We start from the raw sequence: 25,384 nt of genomic DNA on the forward strand, positions 1-25,384 counted from the left end.
GACAACAAACTATTGATAATTAAGCATTTTACATAATTGTTTTTTATTCATCATAATGAAATTGCATTCAAGAATACTTATCACAATAAATTCCTCTCCTATGCATTGCACCTAGAGTAGATTTATAAAATTAAAATCAATATAGTCTGAGCTTTGTTTAATAGAAACTTCAAAAGCAGTTTGTCTTCAAATGAAGAATCAAGATTAAGACACATCTGAAAAGTGGCCGTGACTGACAACTGGAAAATAGTGTTGTTCACATCTGTGGCATAAAAGCAACTTGGTGTTCAGCATTTATAATATTTTTCTATATATCATTTTACTTAAAAAGCTAGAGTACTTTTCATCATAAATCAGACCTCTTCCATCTCAAGCACAAATATTGAAGTATATTAAGTATGGATAATTCAGCAAAACCCTGTAACTTCAAAAGCAACCATCAAACTGAAGCATTGAGACATGGCTGAAAAGAGGTCCCACAAGCAATCCATTGCCGCTTACGTCCACGAGGAAGAACACAACTAGGTACCCTATGCCACAACTTTTTCGACATGTCATAAAGTACCAAGCGGTTCAACTGCCTAGATCTTAATGATAGCAAAACCGAGCCTTTATTCCCTAAGCAGATCATGCGTACCTGTTTACCATAGAAATCTAGGCACATCATATTTGGCATTCTGTCTACCTCCTTCCATAGAAGCGTCATCTTTTGAAGCTCCCATATACAGACACATGTAGCAGCATTTTTTGTCAACAATCCAACTAACATAATTTGACCCTTACATTCTGCAAGAGTATGATCCATGGAGTACAATGGTGGGGGGATTGCAAGTTGCTGCCAAGTACTCTTCACCAAATCGTATGAAACTAAACCATCTGGATTTGTACGCATAAAATACATCACACTATCAATGGTGATAGCCTGCGACCTGTAATTTAAAGCAAGAGGAAGTTTTATATCTGATGGCATGTTACCTGGCCTGGTCCAAGCATTCTCTACAGAATCATAAACTTCATAATCCCCAGCACATCCTAACCACAACAATTTATATCCAATTCCATTAGGGTTGAGAATCATTCCCACTGCCACTCGTGACCACACTCTCACGGATCTCGATGGCAATTCCCGAAATGACTGCGTAAGTGGATTGCAGACATAGAAATTCCGATGACCTATATCAAGGAAGCAGACAAGCCCTCCAGCTGAAGCAACTGGTAATATAATTATTTTTGGCGGGAACAATGGCAATGACAGATGATACCACTTCTTCAATGAGGGGTCATATACTGCATCATTATTTACATTTTCATGTGTTATGGTGTAAAACCAAGGACACTTAGGCAGCACTTCAGCACATTGCTGAGAAAAACTGTGGGAATTGAGTAAAGAATTCCAACTTCTGCATACTGAGCGAAACCGAAAGAAAGCAGCAATAGGTAACCGTGCAATGACTCTTTCAAGAAGATCCTCAGGAAACTCTCGCCATATTTTTTCCTCCATAACACCTGAAGCATCAGTAAACAACTCCTCATGGGTCCTTTCCCTGCGACATCTTTTAGAAGCTGGAGCTTTCAATTCAGTCATCTTGAAACCACTAGATTTAGTTTCCCTGGCAATACTACACTCCTCATCTGCGGAGTTATTCTCCAGATCTAACAAATACCTCCTGTAAGTTAGAAGAGTGCTATAATCAGGGAAACCAGTCTTACAATAATTATCCTAAAATCATACATTAAAAGGTAGGATTATTTCTCATGGATCATACTAGAGAAACGTCAACAGGATTCTTGAAGAGAAATCATTCACTATTGCAAGGGTTTCCATAAGCTAAAGCCAATTTACTAGATTCATCTGACCACATACAATACCCACAAGCTATAATTTATAATTTCTGAGAAACAACCAATAAATTCTCCAGGATACATTGGTTGCCACAGGTAAACAAGAGAAAAGCAGATGGGACTGTAATAATTCTGAAAGTTTCAACTATGATATGTTATACATGTCATAAAACAGTACCAATACATTTGGTAAATGTAAAATCCCAAAATCTGATAATCAACACACATATTCTCCCTGCAACACCATAGTCAAGTCAATGTTCTCACACTGAGCATAAGAAAAAGTTCAACCCGTCTTCTCTTGATGTAGGATGACAATAAAGACCAAGACACAGACAAAAGCTGTAGATTATTTAACTTTATTAAGTAAATATTGATCTACGCGTAAAAGGAGTAACGTAGATTACTTGATCATCTCATTATCTATTACATAAATTCTTAGAATAGTCACATTATTGAGGGATATTTCTTAAATTCAGATCATAAAATATCTACTAACCTGAAAATTGTCATCTGTCTCAAATGCCATTTGGTAGGCCTATAAGATTTCAACATCACAGGACCATCACTAGATTCCCTCTCCACTTACAGGGAGGACCTGGACTGCATAAGTGCTGGGAGTCTGGAGTTCATTCAACATGTTAAAAATACAAATTTCTAAAAGAAACAATAGGAATAATTTTGCTATGGTTGAAATCATCCATGCTCAAATGAAATGGTACTTTACAGGGTTTGTGAAGATGCTGAATGAAATTGACAGTTCTGTTAGGAATTGTTTTGTCATTGATGTCAAGATTGATCAGATACATTGATAAAGATTGAAGCACTTTTTTAACTCCTCCATTATTAAGATGTTTTGGTGATCCTCAGGCAACAAGACAAACAGTTATCATACACTGACTTCAATCTGTCCTGGAAAAGAATAATAGGTAAATCAGTATTCATTATACTGTGCTTTTCATTTCTGAACAATGAAAAGTGTTTTGTGTTTTCGTCACATAAGAAAAGAAACAAATCTATTTTATTCTGTTTTGAAAGCTATTTTATTCTGTTTTGAAAGCAAATGCGTCTGTAGAAGAGGAGGAAGTTGTGTTGTGTGATCCTGAAGAAAAACTCTAATTTGTGTTGTAAAATTCAACTTTAGGATATGCATTTCTTTTTGGCATTTATAAAAGTTGATTAAAGGACACCGAAGATGGTAATGAAGTTGCAACTACTTTCACAGCAATTGAAAATAGTTAAATACGTACTGTATTTGTTGTCTATTTATTTCTTTTAAGATATTTATGTGCAACTCTTCTCTTGGTTAAACAAGTTGCAACCGATGCCACTTGTCTTCTTCAATTATATTCAGTTAATAAGTTGAGAAAAAGTTTGAAACAGTTTCTAATGTCTTTTTATAGAAGCAGATTCGATGAAACAAGGTGGACAAAAATATATACGGTGGATTTGAAACACAAGTTGTTGAGAGAGTTGATATTCAGAAATTGCTTTCAAAATTATGACTGATATATCCTGAGGCATTTATAATGCTGTTCGATATTGGAGCAGAAGAGATTAAATCACAGCAAGTGGCCATTTTATATTTTGGTGCGATTATATTGTTCAGAATTTCTGAAGTTGATTTTTGGAATCAGTTTTTAACTGTGATACGTTCTATCTTCTTTAATGGTTGCCTTAAGTGTATGTAAATAGATTCAATGAAGATCACTGAGAATCACAGAAGTTGTGAGAGTTTGTTTGCAGGTTGCAATTGGATTGATTCAAGAAATTTTTGAAGATTTATATTGTTCAGTTTGTAACATTTTTGAAGGGTTATATTGCCTATATTTGAAAAGGTTTATTCATACCTTCAGAATTTGTAAATCACGTTGTTACAGTTTTTTATTCAATTATATCTTTCTTGTAATTTTCCTTTTGGTTGGTGCTATAAGAATTTTGAGTTGGTGCTCAGATTGACAAGATTGTGACTGAGGGTTGGTACTCTCGAGCAGAGATTTGGATTGGGATGGTGCCCACGATAACTGTAAATGAATTAATTGTGAGGTTGAATTAGGATAGTAGATTCTAGCAACATTTCTCACCATGGTTTTCCCAAGTTGGGTTTCCACGTAAAATCTTGTGTTTTGTGCCTTTTGTGATTGCAATACTTTCAGCTTCAGTTGCTGTAACTTTCAGATTTCAGTTTGAAGCTTAAGTTTTTGTTGCCTTTTGTTTTAATAAGTTTTGCATCTACTACTGATTCACCCCCCCTATCAGTAGTAGCTTTGTGTTCCACAATTGGTATCAAAGCTAGTGCTTGTTTAAAAGACCTAATCAATCTAAGCAGACCCTATCAACAGAACACATGGCTAATCTACAAGGTTCTTCACCAAATAAGGCAACTCTGTTTGACGACACCAATTATGCTTTCTGGAGCATTAGAATGGAAAGCTATATTGCTTCACCAGAATTTGATGTTTGAATGGCAATTGAAAATGGTTATACCATGCATAAACTTCCTTTAACTGATCCTACAAATAAAAAGGATTATGAAAACAATGCTAAAGCCAAAAATGCTTTATTGTGTGGTTTATCTAGCACAGAGTTTGCCAAGGTTATACATTGTAAAACGGCCAAGGAGATTTGGGACAAGTTGAAGAGTATTTAAAAAGGAAATGACAAAATGAAACAAGCCAAGCTTCAAACCTATAGGATTCATTTTGAAAGCTTAAAGATGAAAGACGAAGAACAGATTGCAGAATATCTATTAAGAGTGGATGAGATAGTGAATGCAGTTGTGCAGAAAATTTTAAGGTCATTACCATCCAAGTATAATGCTAAGATTTTTGCTATAGAAGAAGCTAGGGATCTTAAAACACTTACTATTGATGACTTACATGGTATGCTAACTGCTTATAAAATGAGAACGTTTGATGAAGAGACCACAAAGAGAGAGACTACTTTCAAATCCACAAATAAGATAAAGAAGAAACCTTGGGATCAGACTCTGACAAGGATGAAGAATTGGCAAATTTGGTGAAGAAACTGAAGAGAAGTTTTAAGAAATCAAGAGGGAAACAACCCTTGAAATGTTTTGACTGTGGAAAAATTGGACACTTTGCTGCCATGTGTCCTTATACCAAGGATGATCAAGAAGATGAACAAGACAAAAGAAAGTATTACAATAAAAAACAAAGCTTTTTAAAGAAAAAGAAGAATTTGTGTACCAAAGAAGAAACTTCACATTCAGAGGGTAGTGAGGAATCTGATTCAGAAACTTTATTTATGGCAATTGAATCTACTAACTTTAATTTCAGTGATGTAGATTTCTTAAAGGATTCGTAAGCCATGAGGTAGAACTTTTATGTGCCTTACAAGAGATTAAAAAAATTAAGTAAACAGTTTACACAGCAAAAAGAAGGTAATGAAACCTTGAAACAGGAACTTGAAGAAAGAAGTAAGATGTTTATCAATCTGAAAACCGAAATTGAGGAAGGTAAAAGACGAATTAAGGTAATGAATACTGAACTTGCTTTAAAATCAAGCAGTTGTTTAGAATTAGAAAGTAGTAGTAAGTTTAAAGGAGCAACTTAAATTGGTTTTTGATAAACAAATGAAATTTAAAAATAGTTCAGATTTGTTGACAGAAATGTTAGATAGACAACGATTAAGTGACTACAAGATTGGTCTAGGTTTTGAAAAAGGTCAGAGTTCTAATAATCAGATATTTGAAGAGAAAATTAAAACTTCGACACACCAAAAGAACTCACAATGGCAATTTCCTCCAAGAAGAAGGTTTGCAAACAAATTCTATTCTTTTTATGGCTACTGTAATTATTGTAATTATTTTGGCCATAAAGCTGCAAATTGTAGAGTTAGACCAAAAAGAGAAGTAATTTTGTTGATCAAAATCATTTCAATGTTTTAAAGGATTACAACATGATATGTTTCAACTGTCAAAATTTCAGTCATGTTGCAAGAAAATGTATCTTGAAATTTGCAAAAAAAGATAGGTCGGAAAACAAATATCTAAGCAGAAGGGCAAAGAAGTCATGGAGGTAGAAGGAAAAAAGTCAATGATTGTTCAAACATTGCATGCAATGAAACAGCAATGAAACAAAATCTTTGGATAATCGATAGTGGGTGTTCGAATCACACGACGAGTGATAAAAGCAAATTCACCACATTCACTGATTGGAAAGGGGGAGCTGTGAAATTTGGTGACAGGTCATCAGTACAGATTCAAAGGTTAACGTACTTTGAGTATTAATAGTACTTTTATAGTTCACAATGTCTAGTATGTTGAGAAATTGAAGTATAATTTGTTAAGCGTTAGCCAAATGTGCGACAATGGGTACTACATTGTATTTAATGCTCGTGGTTGTAAAGTTGGGAGAATCAATTCAGAAAAGTTATCTGCAAAAGGGAAGCGAACAAAAAGCAATGTGTATATGATTTACGAGAAGTTAATGGAAAAAATGTTTGATAAATCAGTATGATGCTAGTTGGCTATGGCATAGAAGACTAGGACATATAAATTTTGATAATCTAGTCAAAATTAGCAATTTGAATTCTGTTAGAAATATGCCTAAAGTTGTAAAGCATAAGAACATTGTTTGTAAAGAATGCCAACAGGGGAAAAAGACTAGTCAATTTTAAGACAAAAGAGTAAACAAGTTTGCAACCTCTTGAATTGAGTCATATTGATAAGTTACCAAATTCTTCTACAAAATCCTTGGGTCCCGATTCGATTCTCTCCAAATTCTGGTTCACACAAAATTCTCTGAAAAATTCTTCCAAGGTTCATATTTTGCCCTGTGGGTTCGCTGAGAAGGACTCGGGGGGAATTTTGCCAAATTTCAAGCGAATTTTGATTCCAACGGCAGAACCCACGCCGAGTTTGGGTGATTTGACACATTTTTTTAATTTTTTAAAAATTTTCTTTTTGCCTATTTTGGTCAACTCGACCCTCCAACCCTAAAAGAAGTCGAGATTGCTAGTGATCATGAAGCTGCTTCTGAGGTTGAGATTGCTAGTACCACTACTAGTGACACTATTTGTGCTTCTAATTTGCCACAAGAGGAGGATGATGATATGATTGATGACTTTTGACGATATTTGATCAGTGATGGTTGATTGTTAATGTTGACATTATTATTCTTTAACTTAAACATTGATATGTTACTTTACTATTTGTCTATTAGCATAGTTGACAATTGACACTTGACAATGGTGTATTATGAATTTATTCGCTACTGCATATATGTATATATTTTTTATTATTATATGTTTTTGTACGGACGAACCCAAAGCAAACCTGAACCCACCCCAAATAAAAATTGAACGAATTTGCGAACCCGCATCTCAAACCAAAATCTGAATTCGAACCAGGACTGGCAAATTAGGATCTTTATGGTCCTACAAGAACTAAAGGTTTAAAAAATGAGAGATTTTTATGTTGTTTGTAGATGATTTTTCCATGATGACTTAGGTGGCATTTCTTAAAGAGAAGTTTGAGGCATTTGAGAAATTAAAAATCTTCAGGGCTATGGTTGAAAAAGAGAATAATTATTATAGATTAAATGTCTTAGAAACAAGGTGGTGAATTTATGTCTAACGAGTTTGTTGAGTATTGTGAAAGGTACGGCATCAAAAGGCATTTTTCTGCGGCAAAGACACCCCAACAGAATGGTGTGGTTCAAAGAAAGAATTGGACATTTAAAGAGGCCAAAATATCCAACAACTTCAGGGTAAAAGCAATTCACACGACAATATATAATCTTAACATGGTACAATTGAGGCCCAACAGTAAGAAAACTCCTTATGAACTTTGGTATAGTAGACCTACTTCTATTCAGTATTTCAAGATTTTTAGACAAGATGAAGATAGAAGTTTTGATTGTAGATGTGATGAGGGTATTTTTCTTGGATACTCCAATGTCAAAGTTGATGAAGTCTTGCAGATAGATGATTCAGAACAGTGTTCCACGGAAACGCGTCCCCCCCTGTCAAGCCCACATTTCTGAGACGAGGACATCTTCAAGACAGGGAGATGAGGACGTGGCATCTCCCACTGTCCTACCACCGCCACCAATGCTCTGCCAGAGACAGGGAGACGTCCCAGCATCTCTAAGAGTCCTTGGGAGAAGCCCAAAAGTCTCTCAAGGGGTGGGGAAACGACCAGGAGTCTCCAGTCAACCAACAGAAAAAAAACGTTTTAATTTTTAATTTTTTTTAAATATGAGCGATCTTTGGGGGTTGGGGGGTAGCCCTAATTGGATGTGGGCCCCACCCCTTCCCCCAATGCAACACAAAACCACCAAATCTAGTGATTTCATTGACATTTCTAAGTCTGTTTTTTTTTCTAGGAAGCTGATGAGGAGAAAAAACTTGGAGGATTTTGACTAAAAGGGTGAAAAGAGTGAGTGCAAGTGTGAGAGTAAGGAGCAAGAAGAGGATTCTACAACATTTTGGAGAGCTTTTTCAAGCACAGGTAGGCTTTTTCTTGTTTTTTGTTTGTTTTATTTTCTAATTTAAAAATTTTCAATTTTTTGGTTGTTTAAACTTGTTTTTTTTAATTCATTTCAAAATCAGGTTTGATGTTGAATCTTAAGGGCAAAATGATGAATGAATCGTTTCATCATTTTTCCCTCAAGATTCAACATCAAATTTTAAAATATTTAATTTGTTTTCAAAATTGAAATTTCAAATTTATTATTTGTTAAACTAGGCTGAATTTATTTTATTTTTTATTTTGTGAAATGCAATGTCACTATCACAATGAGCTCCCATGACATGAGTGAGGATGAGATGGAAATCCATTCTCATAGTGGAAATGATTCAGATTTTGAACTTAAGGCTGAGGAGGGTGACCATGGGGTTGATCCTGGAGCCCAATCTAATTCCATGGCGAGTGCACCAGCTAGTACAGGTTGCCCTTTAGAGTTGCTGGCACAATATGCTAGGGGTCCTAACGATCCTAAATCTCCTCTAAAACAATTTGCTTCAAAAATACAAGGCACGTCAAGTACAGGTGGGGGAACAAGGAAGTGGCAATGCAACATTTGTGGGCTTACATGGTTTGGTAGCATCACTAGAGTGAATGCACATTTCCTTTTTTGGAGAGTAAAAGGTGTGGATCCATGTAAGCTTTGGAAGAACCTAAAAGTATAGAATACATAATTGAGATGAACAAGCTTTGGGGCATTCCAGATGATAGAGCAGTTGCAATCCCTACTACTTTGTCTACTAGGGCAGCCCTTCAATAGAGCCAACAAATGCAACATACTTCTTCTCATACATTGCAGACGAGACGAATGATGTCTATACCTTCATCCACTTCCACTTCTAGTGCCATGCCCCAATCACAAGAGGATAAGGGGACAGGGACACACAAGATGCAAAGTAACCCCATAGCTGATAAGTTTAAAATGTAGCCAAAGGATGAAATAGATGAGTCCATTGGCAGGCTCTTCTTTGCCAATGGCATCCCATTTCATGTTACACGGTCTCCTTATTATAGGGAGATGATGTCTATGGTGGCGAAGGGAGGACCATCACCGACTGAGGCAATCCACGTGAGAGCTCATGGATAGAATCGTCGACTGAGGCAATCCACACAAGAGCTTATGGATAGAATCGCCGACAGAGGCAATCCACGCAAGAGCTTGTGAATAGAATCGCCGACGGAGGCAAATTCACACCTTGAGACTATGGTCCCCTGTGATGAGCATCATATGGTTGATGCAAATACTCCCAATATCATGAGATGATATTTTTGAGTTATGGTGAATATCATGTACCTTGATATTCTTGTTTATACCATACTTCCTGATATCATAGTGAGATAATATTTTCTCCATTCCATAATTAATCTAGACTTAATGCATTTGCATTGATTTTATCTTCCCTAGCTAAGAGGGAGTGTTAATTATGTTTTGTGTAGCTATGGTGAGGGCCATAAGTGTTGACATGGGAGATCACTACACATTGTGTCCGATCATCCTCCCTAGCTAAGAGGGAGTGTTAATGTTTCTAGCTTCAATCGAATGATCATTTAGAATACATATAATATATGTTGATTAATAATAATATATTATTATGTTATATTATTATATTATTATTAATCATATAAAATTTAATATTCAATATTAATCTATTATATTATTCTAAATTAATAATTGATTGATGAAACATTATAATATTGATTAAATTATTTTAATTAAAGGAGAGACATCTCCATTCAAGGACATGCCTCTCCAAAGGAATATATATAGTATAATATTATTCAATTTGAGAACACATAGAATTCCAAGAATGCAAGTATCAGATTGAATCAGATATATACATTAAAATACATCCAATAAAACCTAAGAAAATCAACAGTGCAACCTCTAAATGAATTTGAGTTCAATACATATTATACAGGATTTGCATTCCTTGAATCTCCTTTCTATAGAATTAAAGTTCTCTTCTACTTCACATCTTCCATAAAATAAATACTTTGTTCAATACCTGCCCCTGGCATTGGCATGTGCACACAAAGCCTTTCAAATTTTCAGCTCACCTCATGCACATCGATGAACTTTGTCAGCCTTCACACCATGCCTTCAAGAACATGGTTCAAGAAGCATGAGACTTCCACATGAAACTACCATATCATGCAAAAACACCATACTGAAGTTTTCCTCACACACACACCAAAAGGATTCATATTCTTCCCACAGAGATGCCACATCCCTTGGAGGCACCTATTTTTAACTTGTGGATAGGTACACAATTACACTAATTGATTCACAAATGGCGAGGTGCAAGGTTATGTAATCAATTGCATGGTAAAATTCAGTAGAAGAATACTCGACAAATCATTACCGCAGAGTTATTTGAGTTTTTCTCCCAACTTTTTGCGATTTTTTCCAAAAATGGCCTTGATTTTTTCAAAAAACTCACCCAAGAGTTTTTTGCAGATTAAATCGTGGCCATAGATGACTCGTGATAAATTGGGAGTTAAATGATTTTTTGCAGATTTTTTCATCTATAGTTCAAAGTATTTGTGCTCATGAAAAATTCACACTTCTGAAAAGCTTAGGGAAGATTTCATCCAGGCGAGACCAAACTGGAGACTGCTTCGGCCAAAATCAATGAGTAAGAAACTAGCCCTAATTAAGAGAGGAAAACTGGTAAGAAAGGAGGATCAAGGAAGTGTCAAATGGCAAGGAGGAATAATCAGATGCTTCAAACTAGAGGAAGAAAGACTTGAGTTGTGTGAAATGTTTCAAGTGCAAAAAGATAATTCATGTGCATCTTAGTGCCTAAGAGGAATAAAGCAAAGTAGTAGTGGTGGGCATTTGCAAGGAGTGCAAAATCTTCAGCAGAAGCAAAAGAGTTAACATCCAGGATTAAAACAGCTTTCTCCATGAAGTTGTGCCAAACTACTAACATTGTTTCAATGTAAGGTGATGTGCGGAACATAGTTCACAAACTCAAACTCCGAGAGTACTTGGCAAGCCCAAAATTTTCAACTCGGCAAGGAATTGACAAAAAACAAGGTTTATTAGAGGGGCGAATGCAGGGTTTTAAATTTTGATAAAAAAATATTTGTGAAATATGCATTTTAACCCATGTTTTAACCTGTTCCAACGTGTTTTAACTCGCATTTTAACCTGTCCCAATGCATTTTAACCCATGTGGGCACATTTCAATCCTGTGTCATGAATTTTTACCTCAAAATCATATGAAACCCTATGAGTTTTTGTCCTAAATCCACTTATTTTTCCTCAACAACTCATCTGCAGAGACTCACAAGTTAAACTTGTGTTTACTTGCCCAACTGAAAAATCCACAAGTACTCACAGGCTTTTCTATCCATTTTTCCTTAAATGAAGCATCCAAAGACAACCTTCAACAAGAAGGCATTTGGCAGACTTCAAGAACAAGAGGATGGCATACAGGTAGAGTTGGGCAATAATGCCACTTGTCCAGTTATAGGATTAGGCTCTGTTTTTTCCACATGCCTTTAAGATGATGTTCATGAGCTAGTTGATGTCTTGTATGCTCCTGATTTAACAAAGAGTTTTCTTTCAATTTCTTGCATGACAGATCTTTAGTGTATTGCTGAGTTTGATGGTCAGCAAGTTATATTGGAAAAGGGAACCCTAAGCCTGGTCAAGGTTTGGCCAAAGGATCTCAAGATAGTGGCGTTTATAGGTTACTTGCAAATCAAATCGAACAGATATGGCAAGATGCCATGGAGAAGCATCCTTCCAGCTTTGTGTAGACAGTTTCTAAATCATCATGCAAATGCCAAAAAGTGATTCATTCCATATATAATTGACAAGAGTATTAAAGAGTACCAAGATAAATTTCCAGCCAAGGGATTCTCTCAAGAAAGAGGAGTTGACCTTCACGAGACTCTTACTCCAGTTGCCAAAGGATTCTCCCGAAATGAGGGAGCTAATCTTCTTGAGGTATTTGCTTCAGTTGTTTTAGATTTTGAGGTGCATAAGCAAGACACCCATGAATTCAGTCTGAAGGCCCTATATGAATTGATTCATGTACCACAAGTTGGGTATTTTAGAACTAAAGTTTTTCCTCAAGTTGAGATTTTTCCAAGTTTAGTGCAAATTTTAATTCTTTATTTCATAGTACAATCCACATATCTTGACCACATATACAGATGAGTTTACTATGACAGGGGATCCTGAACAATTCATAGTTTGGTGTTACAAGAAATTGATCCCTGAAGTTGACATGAAGGACAAAGGAAGCTGGCAGATGAAGTTTTCATTTTACAAAAGATTCACATATTAAAGAATCCGAAGAAATATCACAGTACATAAAGGAGCAATGATCCAGAGTTATATTTATTCAGGTTCACAAATGGCCAGTAAGATTATGATGCCCCTGGCAGGAGGGAGGTTCAAGAGGGTGTGATACACTGCAATTTCCCCTAGGCAAAGAAACGTACCCAGAAGCAGGCTTGGTTTGTGTGCAGGGGGGTTTACACTGCAATCAAGAGAAACATCAGCATGGGGCAGCAGTAATAGCAGAATTCATCTTGCTTTTTGTGCAACAGAGATCTGTGTGTGAAGTGCAACAGCTTTTAGTGGACATCCTTGTGACACACTTGTTTAGAAGTGTCATTCCAAGTTAGAAATCTGAAAATTTGTTGCATACCCGAAACAAACTCATTGAATCATGGTTTTGTTTTGTTGACAGGTAACAGAGTGCTTGGCCCTACATATTCTAGGATGCTCTGTGTGATAGGAAGAGCTGCTTCCAGAAGTTTCTTGCAGGAATGCTGCATCTATTTTTTCATTCCTCGTATTTAAGAAATCACCATGCCCAAACCTTCTTTGTTTCATAAAGGGATCTGCATTAAGCCAACCAGGGTGTTTTTACACGTGCCTATGGATTGTCCTAAGCAATGCCCTTGGTCTGCTGTGTCCCAGATCTGGGACTGACATTCTTATTCTTTGTTTGACCGGCAACTTTAATTGTGACTGGGACTTTTCCTCAATTGTTTTTGCTTGGTGCTTGTATTTTCCATAAATATTTTTTGTTTCTTGTATTTATTTTGATATATCAGGCATTGGTGTGACCTATTGTTTTGTTCATCCTTAGTGAGCTTGCTTCAAGAGTTTTGATGTTCTTCCTCTGCTTTACACTCTTCTCCCTCCTGTAACCCTTCCATTTAGTTGTCTCTTGCAGATTCAGGGCCTTGAATATATTGGAAAGATGGATCTAGGTTTTTTGTCAGCTTTCAACTTTTCCTTTGCATTCATAAGCTCCTTGGAACTTATCCTCTCCTTGTTGCATTCCTTCTCAAATTAATTGAATATCAAAACAACAAACAAAAGGTACTGAAACCTGGCTTTATCTTTTACTTCTGCTGCTGGGCTCTATTCTAGTTGCAAAGCCATATAATCTGAGAGGCACCAATGTACCAGCCTTGGAAGGATCCACAGGACTGTGTTGCTAGACAAAATCACAAGAAAAAGATTTGGGACTGATCATGAAGAGTCATCAAATATAGAGGATGAAAACACCCATACAGTACCAAGAACAACGACAAATCCCAACTTTCTCCCTTGCGACAGTGATCCTCATTATAATTGGTAGCAATCAAATATCATAGACTCAAATTTGGTGACATGTATGGACCTGAGTGTCATTCCCTTATAGAATTTCCAAGTGTTGATGACCAATACCACTGAGGATTGCAACAGAATGCTAACTGTTGAAGGAACTATCTACAGCGAAATGTATTGAGTTCTGACTTCTAGTTTGTAGCCCTAGAAGGAGCAGATATAGCAATGGGAGTACAGTATTTGAAGACCATGGGCTAATTCTAGATGACTCTTGATGTGTTGCACAGGGAACTTAGGGCAATAAAGGCAACTGATTATAACTAAAGGTCCAGAAGCTTGCATTTTATTATTTTAATTAATCCTCATGTGCATTGGCTGATTAGATTGTATAAAAGGACCATTCAGGAAAAATAATCCATTCCAAGAAATGATAAAATACTTCCTAAATCGCACAATGAAGAAGCACATACCAATATCAATGGAGTGCCATTTGTGATTTGGTTACCATCAAATGAGGGAGAATAGATAATTGCAGACAGCCTTATAAACTCGTCATGATCACCCGGAATTTCAGGCAAATGCCTTTTAGACACACCCCTGCCCTGGCCACCTTTCAATGTACAATGAAGCAAACTTCCAAGCCCTATTTGAAAAAGTTTATTGTGATATTATTTGATGATAATCATTTCTGTTCAAAGCTAATCTAGGTGAGATTCATTTGATACGCTTAAAGATGCAACTCTTTTAATAGCACTACAATCAATATGTGATATTGCAGAGAAGTGAGGTACTTGGGACATATAATTAGCAAAAAATTCAGAGCTGGCCCAGCTGAGATTCAAGCCATTCTTGACCAACCCACAACAAAAAATGTGACTCAATTGAGAAAATTTTATGTCCCATTCAACTCTTCAGAAAAATTGTCAAAGATATCGGAGGCCTTCAGGCACCCCTCAGTGATCTAATCAAGAAATAGTAATTTAAATGGGTAAGATGCAGCAGAGGCTTCCTCCCAACAAATCATAAAGGTAGTGATTCAGCACCATTCAAATACTTTTTTGAACTTTTTGTACTAGAATGCAACGTATCTGAGATATTGGAGGCCTTCAGGCACCCTTCAGTGATCTAAACAAGAAACAGTAATTTAAATGGGTAGATGCAGCAGATACTGCCTCCCAACAAACTAGAAAGGTAATGATTCAGCACCATACTTGCACTTGAATGCTTTTTTGAACTGTTTCGGTATGTGACTAACATAAGATCAGTGGCCAATCTGTTTTCAAAGAAGAAAATTAAATGTTGGCTCTAAAGCAGATTGTAGATAAATTCAAGCAATATATGATGGTACACCACCTTATCATCCAGGTAAACCATCAAATCCTAACATTCTTATTGCCAAAAACCTAAGCTGAACAATAGTCGCAAAGGGTATGAAGTTATAAGGTTGTGACTTTGAAATTCAGTTTAAAGGATAAAAAATGTGGTTGCAATATTTTACTCAGAATTCCCAAGTTGCTGATACCATAGTTGAAAATCTCGGACTCGGCAAACCAAAAATTTGGACTCGGACTCGGACTCGGACTCGTGAAAGACTCGGCAAGGACTCGGCAAAAAAAAAAACCGTAGTTTTACAAAAAAACATAAAGAAATTAATGCATTTAGAAAACATAAGAGCCATAATTGAAACATTACACGTCACATACTCATAGTTTCAAACTTTCAACTCTAAAATGTATAATACCAAGATTTCTTCAATGCTAATTATGTTGTTATATGGAGCCTAATCAGACTCGGAGGTTAAATTTTCCCTACTTCCATCGGCGCAGTTTCCCCCTATATTTTTTGACGGGGGTTTGGGGGCAGCACCCCCAAGTTGGGGTCAGGGCAGCGCCCCGCGAGGCCAAAAATACTTTTATTATTTTATAACGACGTCGGGTGTTATTTTTCTTTTATTTTTCACTCCCTCAGGTATGCCAAATGAAGGCAAAAAAAAATTTTAAAAACTCAATTTTAAAGCTTGCATGACTTTTTTCTGGGTCCTGGCGAGTCCATCCGAAAGACTCACGAGTCCATGCAAAAGACTCGCACGAGTCCTTGCAAAAGACTCGCGAGTCTTTCAGATGGACTCGCCTCACGAGTCCTTGGCGAGTCGACTCGTGGCTCCCAAGGACTTGCGAGTCCGTGGCGAGTCCACGATTTTTAAAACTATGGCTGATACTATCTTTAAACAAAACCTGGACAGGAAGAGATGATATTGTCTGAATAGGCCAAGGATGAGAAGGCTGTGTTGCAAGATTCAAGAAAGTCATATAAAAATGACAACATATTCTCAGATAATATGGTCTATTACCTAACTCTAGATTCAATGATGTGGCCTTAGTTGGTTACCATATTCGTGGTTTGTTGACTTGACACTGATTTCTAAAATACTGACTACAGCTTAAGGAGTATATTCTTTTGGAAGGGCCTTAAATGGCCTCGTCAAACTTTGTTTGCATACTTATGCATTTATTACACCATAGGTTAAGCTTATTTGGGTAGTTTGTTAACTTAGGTTGAGTTATGTCTGTCCTTTTGGCAATTAAAGTCACCATCTTCCATGGGAGTTACACTCCACTCTCTTGAAGGATGAGGTGTTGCCTCATTCCTTGGAAGTGAGAGTGAGTTGTGATCCTCCTTTCCTACTTGTATTTTCTATAACTGCCGCTTCATTGTATCTATTCTTTACACACTTTCATGAATGGAATATCCATAACTTTTTCATTCATTTCATTTGCATGTTGAATGTATTTCATTTCTTTGCGCAAATAGGTTATTGTAAATAGCTTTTAAGGCATTGGTTCTTGGGCAGAGATTCCACACTTATCTAAAACTTTCATGGTATTAGAGCTATGAATCAGGGAGGAGAGTCCTCTGTATCAGACCTATGAGTCAAAAGAGGAGGAGGTGAGTCCTCTAAAGCACTGCCAATGAGAAAGAAATCTAAAGTGAAGGAACAAGCCAAAGCAATAGAGAGCAACCTTGGATAGCTTTCCTCAAATCGTACACTCATTGTAGTGATCAACTCATGAGTATCATGAAGCAGCAATATATACCCTTTGTCAACATCTGAATGGCCTACAAATGCAGGGTCTACTTAGTGGTTCCAATTCCTTGTATTTTTCTATGGGAAAATGGGCCCATGCAATAGAGCCAACAACTTTGAAGTGCTTGGCTATAATTTCCTTAAAAATGAGAGATACCTTTCAAGGCCTTGTGGGGAATATGGTTTTGGATATAGATAGTACAGTTTATGACCTCGGCCCAATACTAAGGAGCAAATGATTGAGAGTAAACATTTTTTCAAGGTTATGTACTTCCACTTTACAACTCATCTCTAGCACAAAATTGCATGTTGAAAATTAGTACTCTCTTTAGTACAAAACTCATGACAATGATGATTCAACCATTCACTAGCATTGTATATCTAAAGGATCTTCATGACCTGCCTGAATTGTTTCTTAGGGAAGGCTCTCAAGTCAAGAATGTGTTCAAACACTTAACCCTTTTGTTAAAGAACACCCAAGTGAATTTGGAGAAATCATCAATATAGGTATGTATGTATCAAGCTCTCCTAAGGACAAGGATGGGAAGGGGCCTAATAGATAACTGTGAACCAACTCTAAAACCTGTGAAGCTCGCCAAAACTTTCCTTTTTCAAACTTCTCCTCAAACTGTTTTCCCATGATGTATCCCTAGCACAATCCATTAGAAAATTGAATTTTTGGAAGCCCTGTGACTGTATCCCACTAACTCAAATGTTGAAGATAATAGCTGGTCAAACAGCTCGTGCCAATGTTAACTCACATTATCAATATGAGTAAGAAGTGTAGTGGAAGATTGTGATGTCCCATCCAAATTCAAATACGAACAAGACTTTGTTAAGTTTGGTGTGATATGCAGCAATCACATACCAGCGGTTTGTTAATGGGCAATACAGATTGCAATTAATCATCAAAGTAGCAATCAAAATAGATCAACGGTGTTAATACCGTAGAGGCAGCAAATAGGATAAATAAGTGTTAATACAGCGATCATGATAATCATTATCGTTGGTATATAGAAGCCACGAATTAAGATACAAAAGACTGATTATAATCACAAGCAACAACAATGATTACTACCAATGGCAGATCAAATAAGACAAGATAATATATGCGATGATCATAAGATAAGATTCATTAAGAGTGCTAGTCTAATCGATAACCAAAATGGTGATGAAGTAAATGAATGAACAAAGAGCATGTCTTTTGGCAACGTAACTTATCATTCCCAAAACAAAGATATAAGAAGGCATTCAGGATCATTCACAACAGCATGGTAGAAGTTTGTATCTTATTTTATAATCCAGGTTAGATCGCTCTTGGTGGGAAAATGTCGTAGGCACAATATCGGGTGCACAAGCTAAATCATTTCATATCAGAGACAGCCCCTAAATGTTGCAAGCATTCAAATTCCCATCAGGAAAGGCAACCTGATCACTATCCAGTGATATCAGAACCTTTATTTGCTTATATCATCGATAACATAGACAAAGCAGGGATCCATTATTCCACCAATCCAAATAAGAAATGAGACTAATGGGGGAACACTGATAAACATTCTCCAAGGAACAATGGTTCTCTTAATCGGCGATAAGTGAAGGATCCAGATAAAGGAGCAGCGACTTGGACAAAAGTTAATATTTACTCAAAATGCATCGATTGAGTGAAATTATGGAGTAGCGACTTGAAAGGTTCGTTAATAATCAAATAATCATAAGCTGCGATCTGTTTTGGGAGATTCAGGTGTGACATGGACTAAAATAAAGATAGTGTACGACAATTCATGTATACACAGCAAACCAAGTGAAGTGGCTCATGGGTTATGAATTCTTTGACTAACTTTTGTGGCTGCGATTACATTAATCAAGCTACGCTCTAGTAGTCGTATTACAACCAAGGAGAATGCTACCAATCCGCCCTTGGCAACATAAGAACGCATGTACATGGAGATATCAATTAAGATGCAATAAAACTTCAGACTCTTCTAAGCTAATATTATTATGTTTCCTTTTATCAGTACTGCAATTACTATCTGATGCGAACTATTGAAGATCTATACAGAATCAAACAAATCATTAGTATTAAAGAGATGCAAACAATTATGGACTGAGGAGTAATCTATATAAATCATGAAAAGTAATACAATTAAGGGGATAGACCTTAGTATAATAATCAGAAAAGTAAGCCGACAAGTCTTAAAGAACAACAAATTCATAAGTGGCAGCATGATTAACAAATGACGGCAATTAATAGTAAATTGAAGTTCAGTGACTACTTGCAAAGGGACATGTCTCATTTAAAGAGAGGTGTCTATATGCATCAGAATGTGACTCCTCGATAAATATGAAGATATAAAAGAAGTAGATGGACATTTTGAGGAGGGGAATTAGCTATTTATTTTTCAGATTCAGATCTATAAAAGCACATACCTCAAGTATATAAATAAGAGAAAGCCATCAAGATAAGTTCCATCTTCCAAAATTATTCTTAGCATTATGTGTTAAATATTATAGTAAAATGTCTTTAGAATCAATGAAATTGTATTTGTAAATGTATTACAATTCTCACTTTAAATTAGAATTGTTGTTTCAGGACTAAATCAAGGAGAATCCCAAAAGGGGACATTACAAAGATGGTCTAGCACAAAGAGAGAAAACGAATACAATATAGACTAGTGATCAACCATTCCAACTACAATTGAAGTATCGTCTTCTAGTTCCCATATTACAACTAAGTCTAGAGTGAATTTGACCCTCTTGCATGTACCTATGCATGTGATTTGATAAACTTTAAGGAAATTTGTTTAGAAAGAGGATACACAAAGAATATTATTGAATGTTTAATCATCCATCTCAATAGATCCACTCCCACAACAATCTAGTAAAGAATCATCACCATGAGAATATATGGCATAGAGCATAGTTCTAATGAGAAGAAAAAAATCTCTAGAAGACGCCATGTGATGTGAAGGACTAGAGTCAAGAATACATGTCTTAGAAAGGAAATGGCAATCACTACATGTGTCTTACATTTCCCTTTATTAGATTTGGAAGAACCCTAAGAGAGAGAATGAAGATGATTCACAAACTAGGAGGCCAGTCCTCAAACTTCTCACCAATTACAAACGCTTAACTCTTCAAAATCTCCCAAAAACCTGCTAACTGCAAATAATTAACACAAACAATGTAGCAAGATAATTCATAGTACTAGAACAACATATTAAAATGAAAACAGTGAAATAATACAAAAGAAAACATACATATACGAACTGAGAACACCATTGTTACCCTAGAGAAACCTTGGAAGGGGAAAAACTTCAATAAAAGTTGCTCCTCAAACCACTATAATCCAGTCCCATACACTGTAGTAAGTAGAACAACCATTTACACAAGCCATCAATATGTTTACTTGGCCTGCAAACCCTACAACAGTGTCTTCTACCTCCAAAACCCTACTCCAGAATGTTGAACAGTGTGAGTTGAGCATTTTAGGTAGTTGGTGTAGTTATGCATTTAATACACGATCGTGTAAACTTACTTAGGTGGTTTGTTTCCTTTGGTTAAGTTATACTTGTTTTTGTAATTTTAAAGTGTGAAGTGCCACCCTCTTCCACAGGATTTATACTTCCCTTTCTTGGAGAGTGAGTTGTTGTCTCTTTCCTTGGAAGTGACACTTCTTGGAGAATGAACTGTCATGCTCTCATCCTTGTATTTTCTATGAATGCAACTTAATTGCATTTATTCCATACACACTTATATCATAGAAACAACCCGATTTTGTTCATTATATGTTATAGCGATTTCCTTTGCATGTCGAATCTATTTCCTTTCTTTGAAAAATAGGTTATTGTAGATAACCTTAAGGCATTTGTTATTGGGCAAAGATTTTGAGCTGTTATCTGAAATCTTAAAAACCTGTCAAGGTCATAAAACAGAGAATGTGAAGAGTCCAGGTTGGCTGCAAACATTTCTGATTTCCAACCAGGAATGAGAATCCATCAGTGTGAATTTCATTGTAGCTCTACCACAGACGGGCAAGGAAAAACTCTATTTATGTAGCAGATGATTGACTAAGTAATGGCCATTTATTTACATGGATGTCAGGGGCATCAACATTGCTTCACAAGTTTTGATATATGTACCATAGTTGAAATACTCACCAAGGCCCGAAAAAAAACTCCGCACGCAACTTAAAAATTTGCCTAAATTAAATTAGAAATGCATTTTTTTGCAAAATTCAATGATGAGATGCATCCAATGAGTCAATAAATGAGTACACAAAAGAAACAAGCTGAGTCTGGATATATTTGATTGATTTAAAGGCAATTGGGTAAAAAATGGCATCCTCTCATGGAATGTTGATGGCTGATAGACTGACACAAAATGAAATAACAAATTATTTTTGTAAAACTAAAAGTAAATACTACATCAAAACATTTTACATCTTCCCATTCCCAACTCTAGTGAAAACTAGAGGAGAGATAGAACGAGAGAGTCTAGTCCTAGGAGTCCGATGTGGCTCGTTTACCTCACCAAAATGAGGTTGAGGGTAGCAACCCTCGCAGGGATCTGAGGGTGAGAGAGAGAGGCGGAGAGATAGGTCTAGATCTTGGGGGAGAGAGGAGAGAATGAGATAGAGAGAGTGGTAGAGAGAGGGAATAGAGGAAGAGTGATAGGTCCAGAATTCGAGGCAGATAGGGCAGATAAAGTGAGTGAGATAGAGAGAGCGAGGGAATGCTAATAGGAGCTTACTGATTATTGAAATTTGACTGTCTGAAAATTTAAAAGATCTTCTAAAACCTAGAATTTGCATTATAACTCCTAGAGATTTGAAACCACTCTCAAACATCCTCCCAATATATACATGAAATATAAGACTTATACTTAAATGTTATATTTCATGTATATATTCTGATGAAGAGAATGAGTCTGACTTGAAAAAAATAAGAATTTAGATAATTATTTGGCGTGTTTGGGTCTCTTTTTTATGCAACCGAGTTTTTGTGAAAAACTCACCAAAAAAATCAGCGAGTTTTTCCAAAAAACTATTCAAGTTTTTGTGTGAGTTAATGGCATAAACACTCGCCAAGCAAAAAAACTCACGAGTTTCGCCAAGTACTCTGCGAGTATTCCCTCTATGGTTGAACTGGAACCTTATGTACAGCATGTTAATAGATTGCATGGACGTCCAAAAACAATCTTAGTGAGCAAAATTTAATGTAGATGCTTAAACATGTTAAGACAGCCTTAATTTTTAAAGGTGGTTACAGAAACATTTGGTCACCAAAGAAAATGAACTAAGGAATGATGTACCAGTCAAATGCCTCATTGAAAAAAAAGATCTTCTCTTTGAAGATGCAGCAGTGGAAGGGCCCAAATACTGTAACATCCAACACCACAAATAGTTTGAGAGTAAAGAAAACTACAGAGGGGATATTGTTACCATATTAGATGATAGAGCAATTTCAAATTTCATTATTTTTTTTGTCTATTCTGTTCATTAAAAATTAAGTGTCAGTTACTTGTACTTTTCATCAGTTAACAGAGTTTTACATCATTAGTTCATAGTTGTACTCTTTGAATAATTAATGTTTAATGTTATTATACCAAATGCACAAAGAAAACAAGAAAGTGAAATAGCTATAGATGGTGCCTTAGGCATTAAAGCAATTCCCTGGGCACTGTGTTTTGGCCAGTGTGGTTATCATGCTGCTCAAGATGACCTTTTTGGCCTGAATCAGCATCCACACCTTCCAAAAGAAAATATCTACTCTTCTATGCTCTGTGAACTCTAATTTTTACACTTAAAACAACATTCTGTTCTCTTTCCATTGTTCAAATAAAAAAGTTCTAATTTGTTTTCAGTAATTCTAGATTCGGATGTACGTCCTAGTTTCAATGTTCATATTTACAATTCATAGCAATTTCAAAAAAAAATTAGTTCATTTCTCAATTTCAGATCCAAATTTGATTCTTTTCAACATAGTAGAGCTTACAGTTTTTCCCAAAACTTACTTACTCTTATATTATAGACTGTGAGAAACTTATGTTCAATATTGTACGTAGTGTTATGAAATGTGAATTGGTTATGAGTGAGTTAAAAACATATATCCATAAAGACTCAACTTGGCACATTAAATTTCAATTTTTTAACCAGCTACATTTAGAAAAAACCCCATCAGATTACCAGTTTGGGTTTCAGAAAGGGCATTTAACATGATAAATGGTTTGGGGCATCAAATGCATAATGTATTGGACAATTTGGACTACCCAGACAGCATTTGGAGCATTGTCCAACTTTGATGGTCACATTTAAACCCACTAGTTGGTAATCAGGCAAATGAAAACTGATAAATTTTTCAGTCCAAATTATGCCACTGCTCATTAGCAAACCTCCAAGTCTAGCATGTTGATATTGATGCATTTAACTCCCATGGTTTCTAGGTTATTCTAATCAAGTATGACACAGCACCAACAATGCGATGTCATATACTGCACTTTTTTGTCACCACACTATCCAGTGAAAAATAGTTCAGGATGCAAATTAAATAATGTCCAGTTAAGTATTCCTTTAGTTTCAGAGAATATTCAGCTCTTTGATGTTAAGCATTGATCAAACTTTGAAGCAGAAATTCAAATTTAGCTAAATAACATATTGTCTTAATCTTAACTTTATATAAGCAATTGTCGGTAAGATCAATAATGGTTAGATATGATGAATGATATAATGTCCACACCACCAGTCTAATATTCAACTATTACAGTAAAGCAAGCATAGATCAACACAAACTCGTCAAACAGACCATGAATTTCCATGTTGTTGAAATGAAAAGAAAAAGGCTTCTATGATAACTTCAAATATTGACTACAGATTAGTATTTTCTAGCATTTACTTGCGAAGAATTCAGATAAAGATTGAAGCCATGTTACTCATTATAAGTTTTCTTTTGGTTGAACTGGAACCTTTCCAGCATGGGCACATGCATGACTCAACATGACGCACATATATTTTGATTCATTTTGCATCTGAACAACCAACGTTACACCAAGCTCCATGGGTTTAGAAATAAATAGCCAGAATATTGGTTGCTCATTGGAGCTTTGGATGCCCCAAATAACAAATAGCATCCCGACTGTTCAAGCTATTCCATTCGGTGGGGCACGCTTTAACAAATTATCATATGACACATCGGATTGTTATATACACAGGCAAAATCACATTACACTGATGCCAGAGCTACACAGCCGACACGTTGCTTGTTATCTGAGACATCTTAAAACTTCAAATAGCGAACAACATGCCGGCTGTTAAATTTCAGCCCACTGATTATACTAACAACACAAGTCATTTCCTAACACAATATCAGCTGATTCTGTCCAGAAAATGCTGCCTTTCACAAAAAAGTAATTTTCCTACAAATTCCTCTATGTATGATAAAAGAAGGCAGTGGTCCTTTCCCGGAACCCTAGGACCTGTTTGGAGAACGTGAAAGAGAAAGGATAAGAAGAAAGGAAGTAGGAGTGAGAGAATGAAGATGTACCTGTGGTTGTGAGAGGCAGAACCGTACACATCCCAGAGCTCGTGCAGTTGTCCGAGGAGCTGCCTCAGTATGGCAACGCTCTCCATGCTTATGCTTGCTTATGCCTTGTTCCTATTTCATTTTTCTTGCTACACCATCTCCTCGCTATGAATGCCTACATTATATATTAATTGATGAAAAGGTTAGAATATTGAGGGCAAAGGCAGGGCGGGAGCAGGTTCCAGGCCATCGAAAAAAGCTAATCATTTTGCTCTTCTCCTGTTACAAACGCAAAAAGGCCCCGCCTCCTAAGAGCTTGCAAATGGGGAGGGATCAAGTGGATGGGATGGTAAGAGCAAAAGGAGCAACAACACTAGCACCTACTTTCACGCCCATTCACGTTAAGTATCTCTCTCTCGGACTTTAAAAAAGAATTAATGGTTTCATACGTGGATTAAATTTGGGAGAATCCCAATGAAAGATGGGAAAGGGAAATGTAAATGTATAGGTTATTCTATTCGTAGTAATCAACACCACCACATCGTGTGGAGGGAGAATTCAATGATTAACAAGGGAAAGTAGGGAGGATGGGATGAGGAAAGTAGGGAGGCCATCATTTAAGTTGAAAAAGAAAGTGGGGAAAGATGGGTAAAGTTGAATATTGTCATTATTCGTATGAAGAAGATTGGGATGAAACAAAATAAAAAGGGGTTGAACAAGTGGAACATCAAGGTGCATGAATGTTTGAATATCAATGAGGAAATAAAAAAGTTGGTCATAGGAAAGTTTCAAAGTGTCATGTGGACTAATTGCATTGGATGTAATAAGACGCATTACATCAAAGAGTTTAACCCAACTTGAGATCATGA

At 36.2% G+C, this 25,384-nt stretch overlaps 1 protein-coding gene across 4 annotated transcripts; it reads right to left on the bottom strand.

The window, feature by feature from the left end:
* Positions 1-130: 130 nt before the first annotated feature.
* LOC131067539 (F-box only protein 6) lies at positions 131-24,913 on the bottom strand. 4 transcript variants are annotated; one of them, XM_058002588.2, is made up of 4 exons: positions 24,537-24,674; positions 2,570-2,754; positions 2,342-2,464; positions 131-1,667 (listed from the first exon to the last, which is right to left on the bottom strand). In XM_058002588.2, exons 3-4 carry the CDS (start codon positions 2,395-2,397, stop codon positions 440-442), a joined length of 1,284 nt encoding a protein of 427 aa, XP_057858571.2. In that variant the 5' UTR covers positions 2,398-2,464; positions 2,570-2,754; positions 24,537-24,674; the 3' UTR covers positions 131-439. The 4 variants fall into 4 exon arrangements, with proteins under 4 accessions (XP_057858571.2, XP_057858570.2, XP_057858572.2 ...); XM_058002587.2 differs by having other exon boundaries at positions 2,570-2,749; positions 24,537-24,671; XM_058002589.2 differs by lacking the exon at positions 2,570-2,754 and having other exon boundaries at positions 24,537-24,675.
* Positions 24,914-25,384: the final 471 nt, after the last annotated feature.

This window comes from Cryptomeria japonica, chromosome 10 (genome assembly GCF_030272615.1).
Source record: "Cryptomeria japonica chromosome 10, Sugi_1.0, whole genome shotgun sequence".
NCBI classification, from domain to species: Eukaryota; Viridiplantae; Streptophyta; class Pinopsida; order Cupressales; family Cupressaceae; genus Cryptomeria; species Cryptomeria japonica.

Excerpts from the sequence above, each read along its gene's own strand:
- LOC131067539 (XM_058002586.2), bottom strand. The coding sequence starts at position 24,622 with ATGGAGAGCGTTGCCATACTGAGGCAGCTCCTCGGACAACTGCACGAG. Across the intron at positions 1,668-24,536 it reads TCTGCCTCTCACAACCACAG|GAGGTATTTGTTAGATCTGG; the intron begins GTACATCTTCAT and ends TCTAACTTACAG.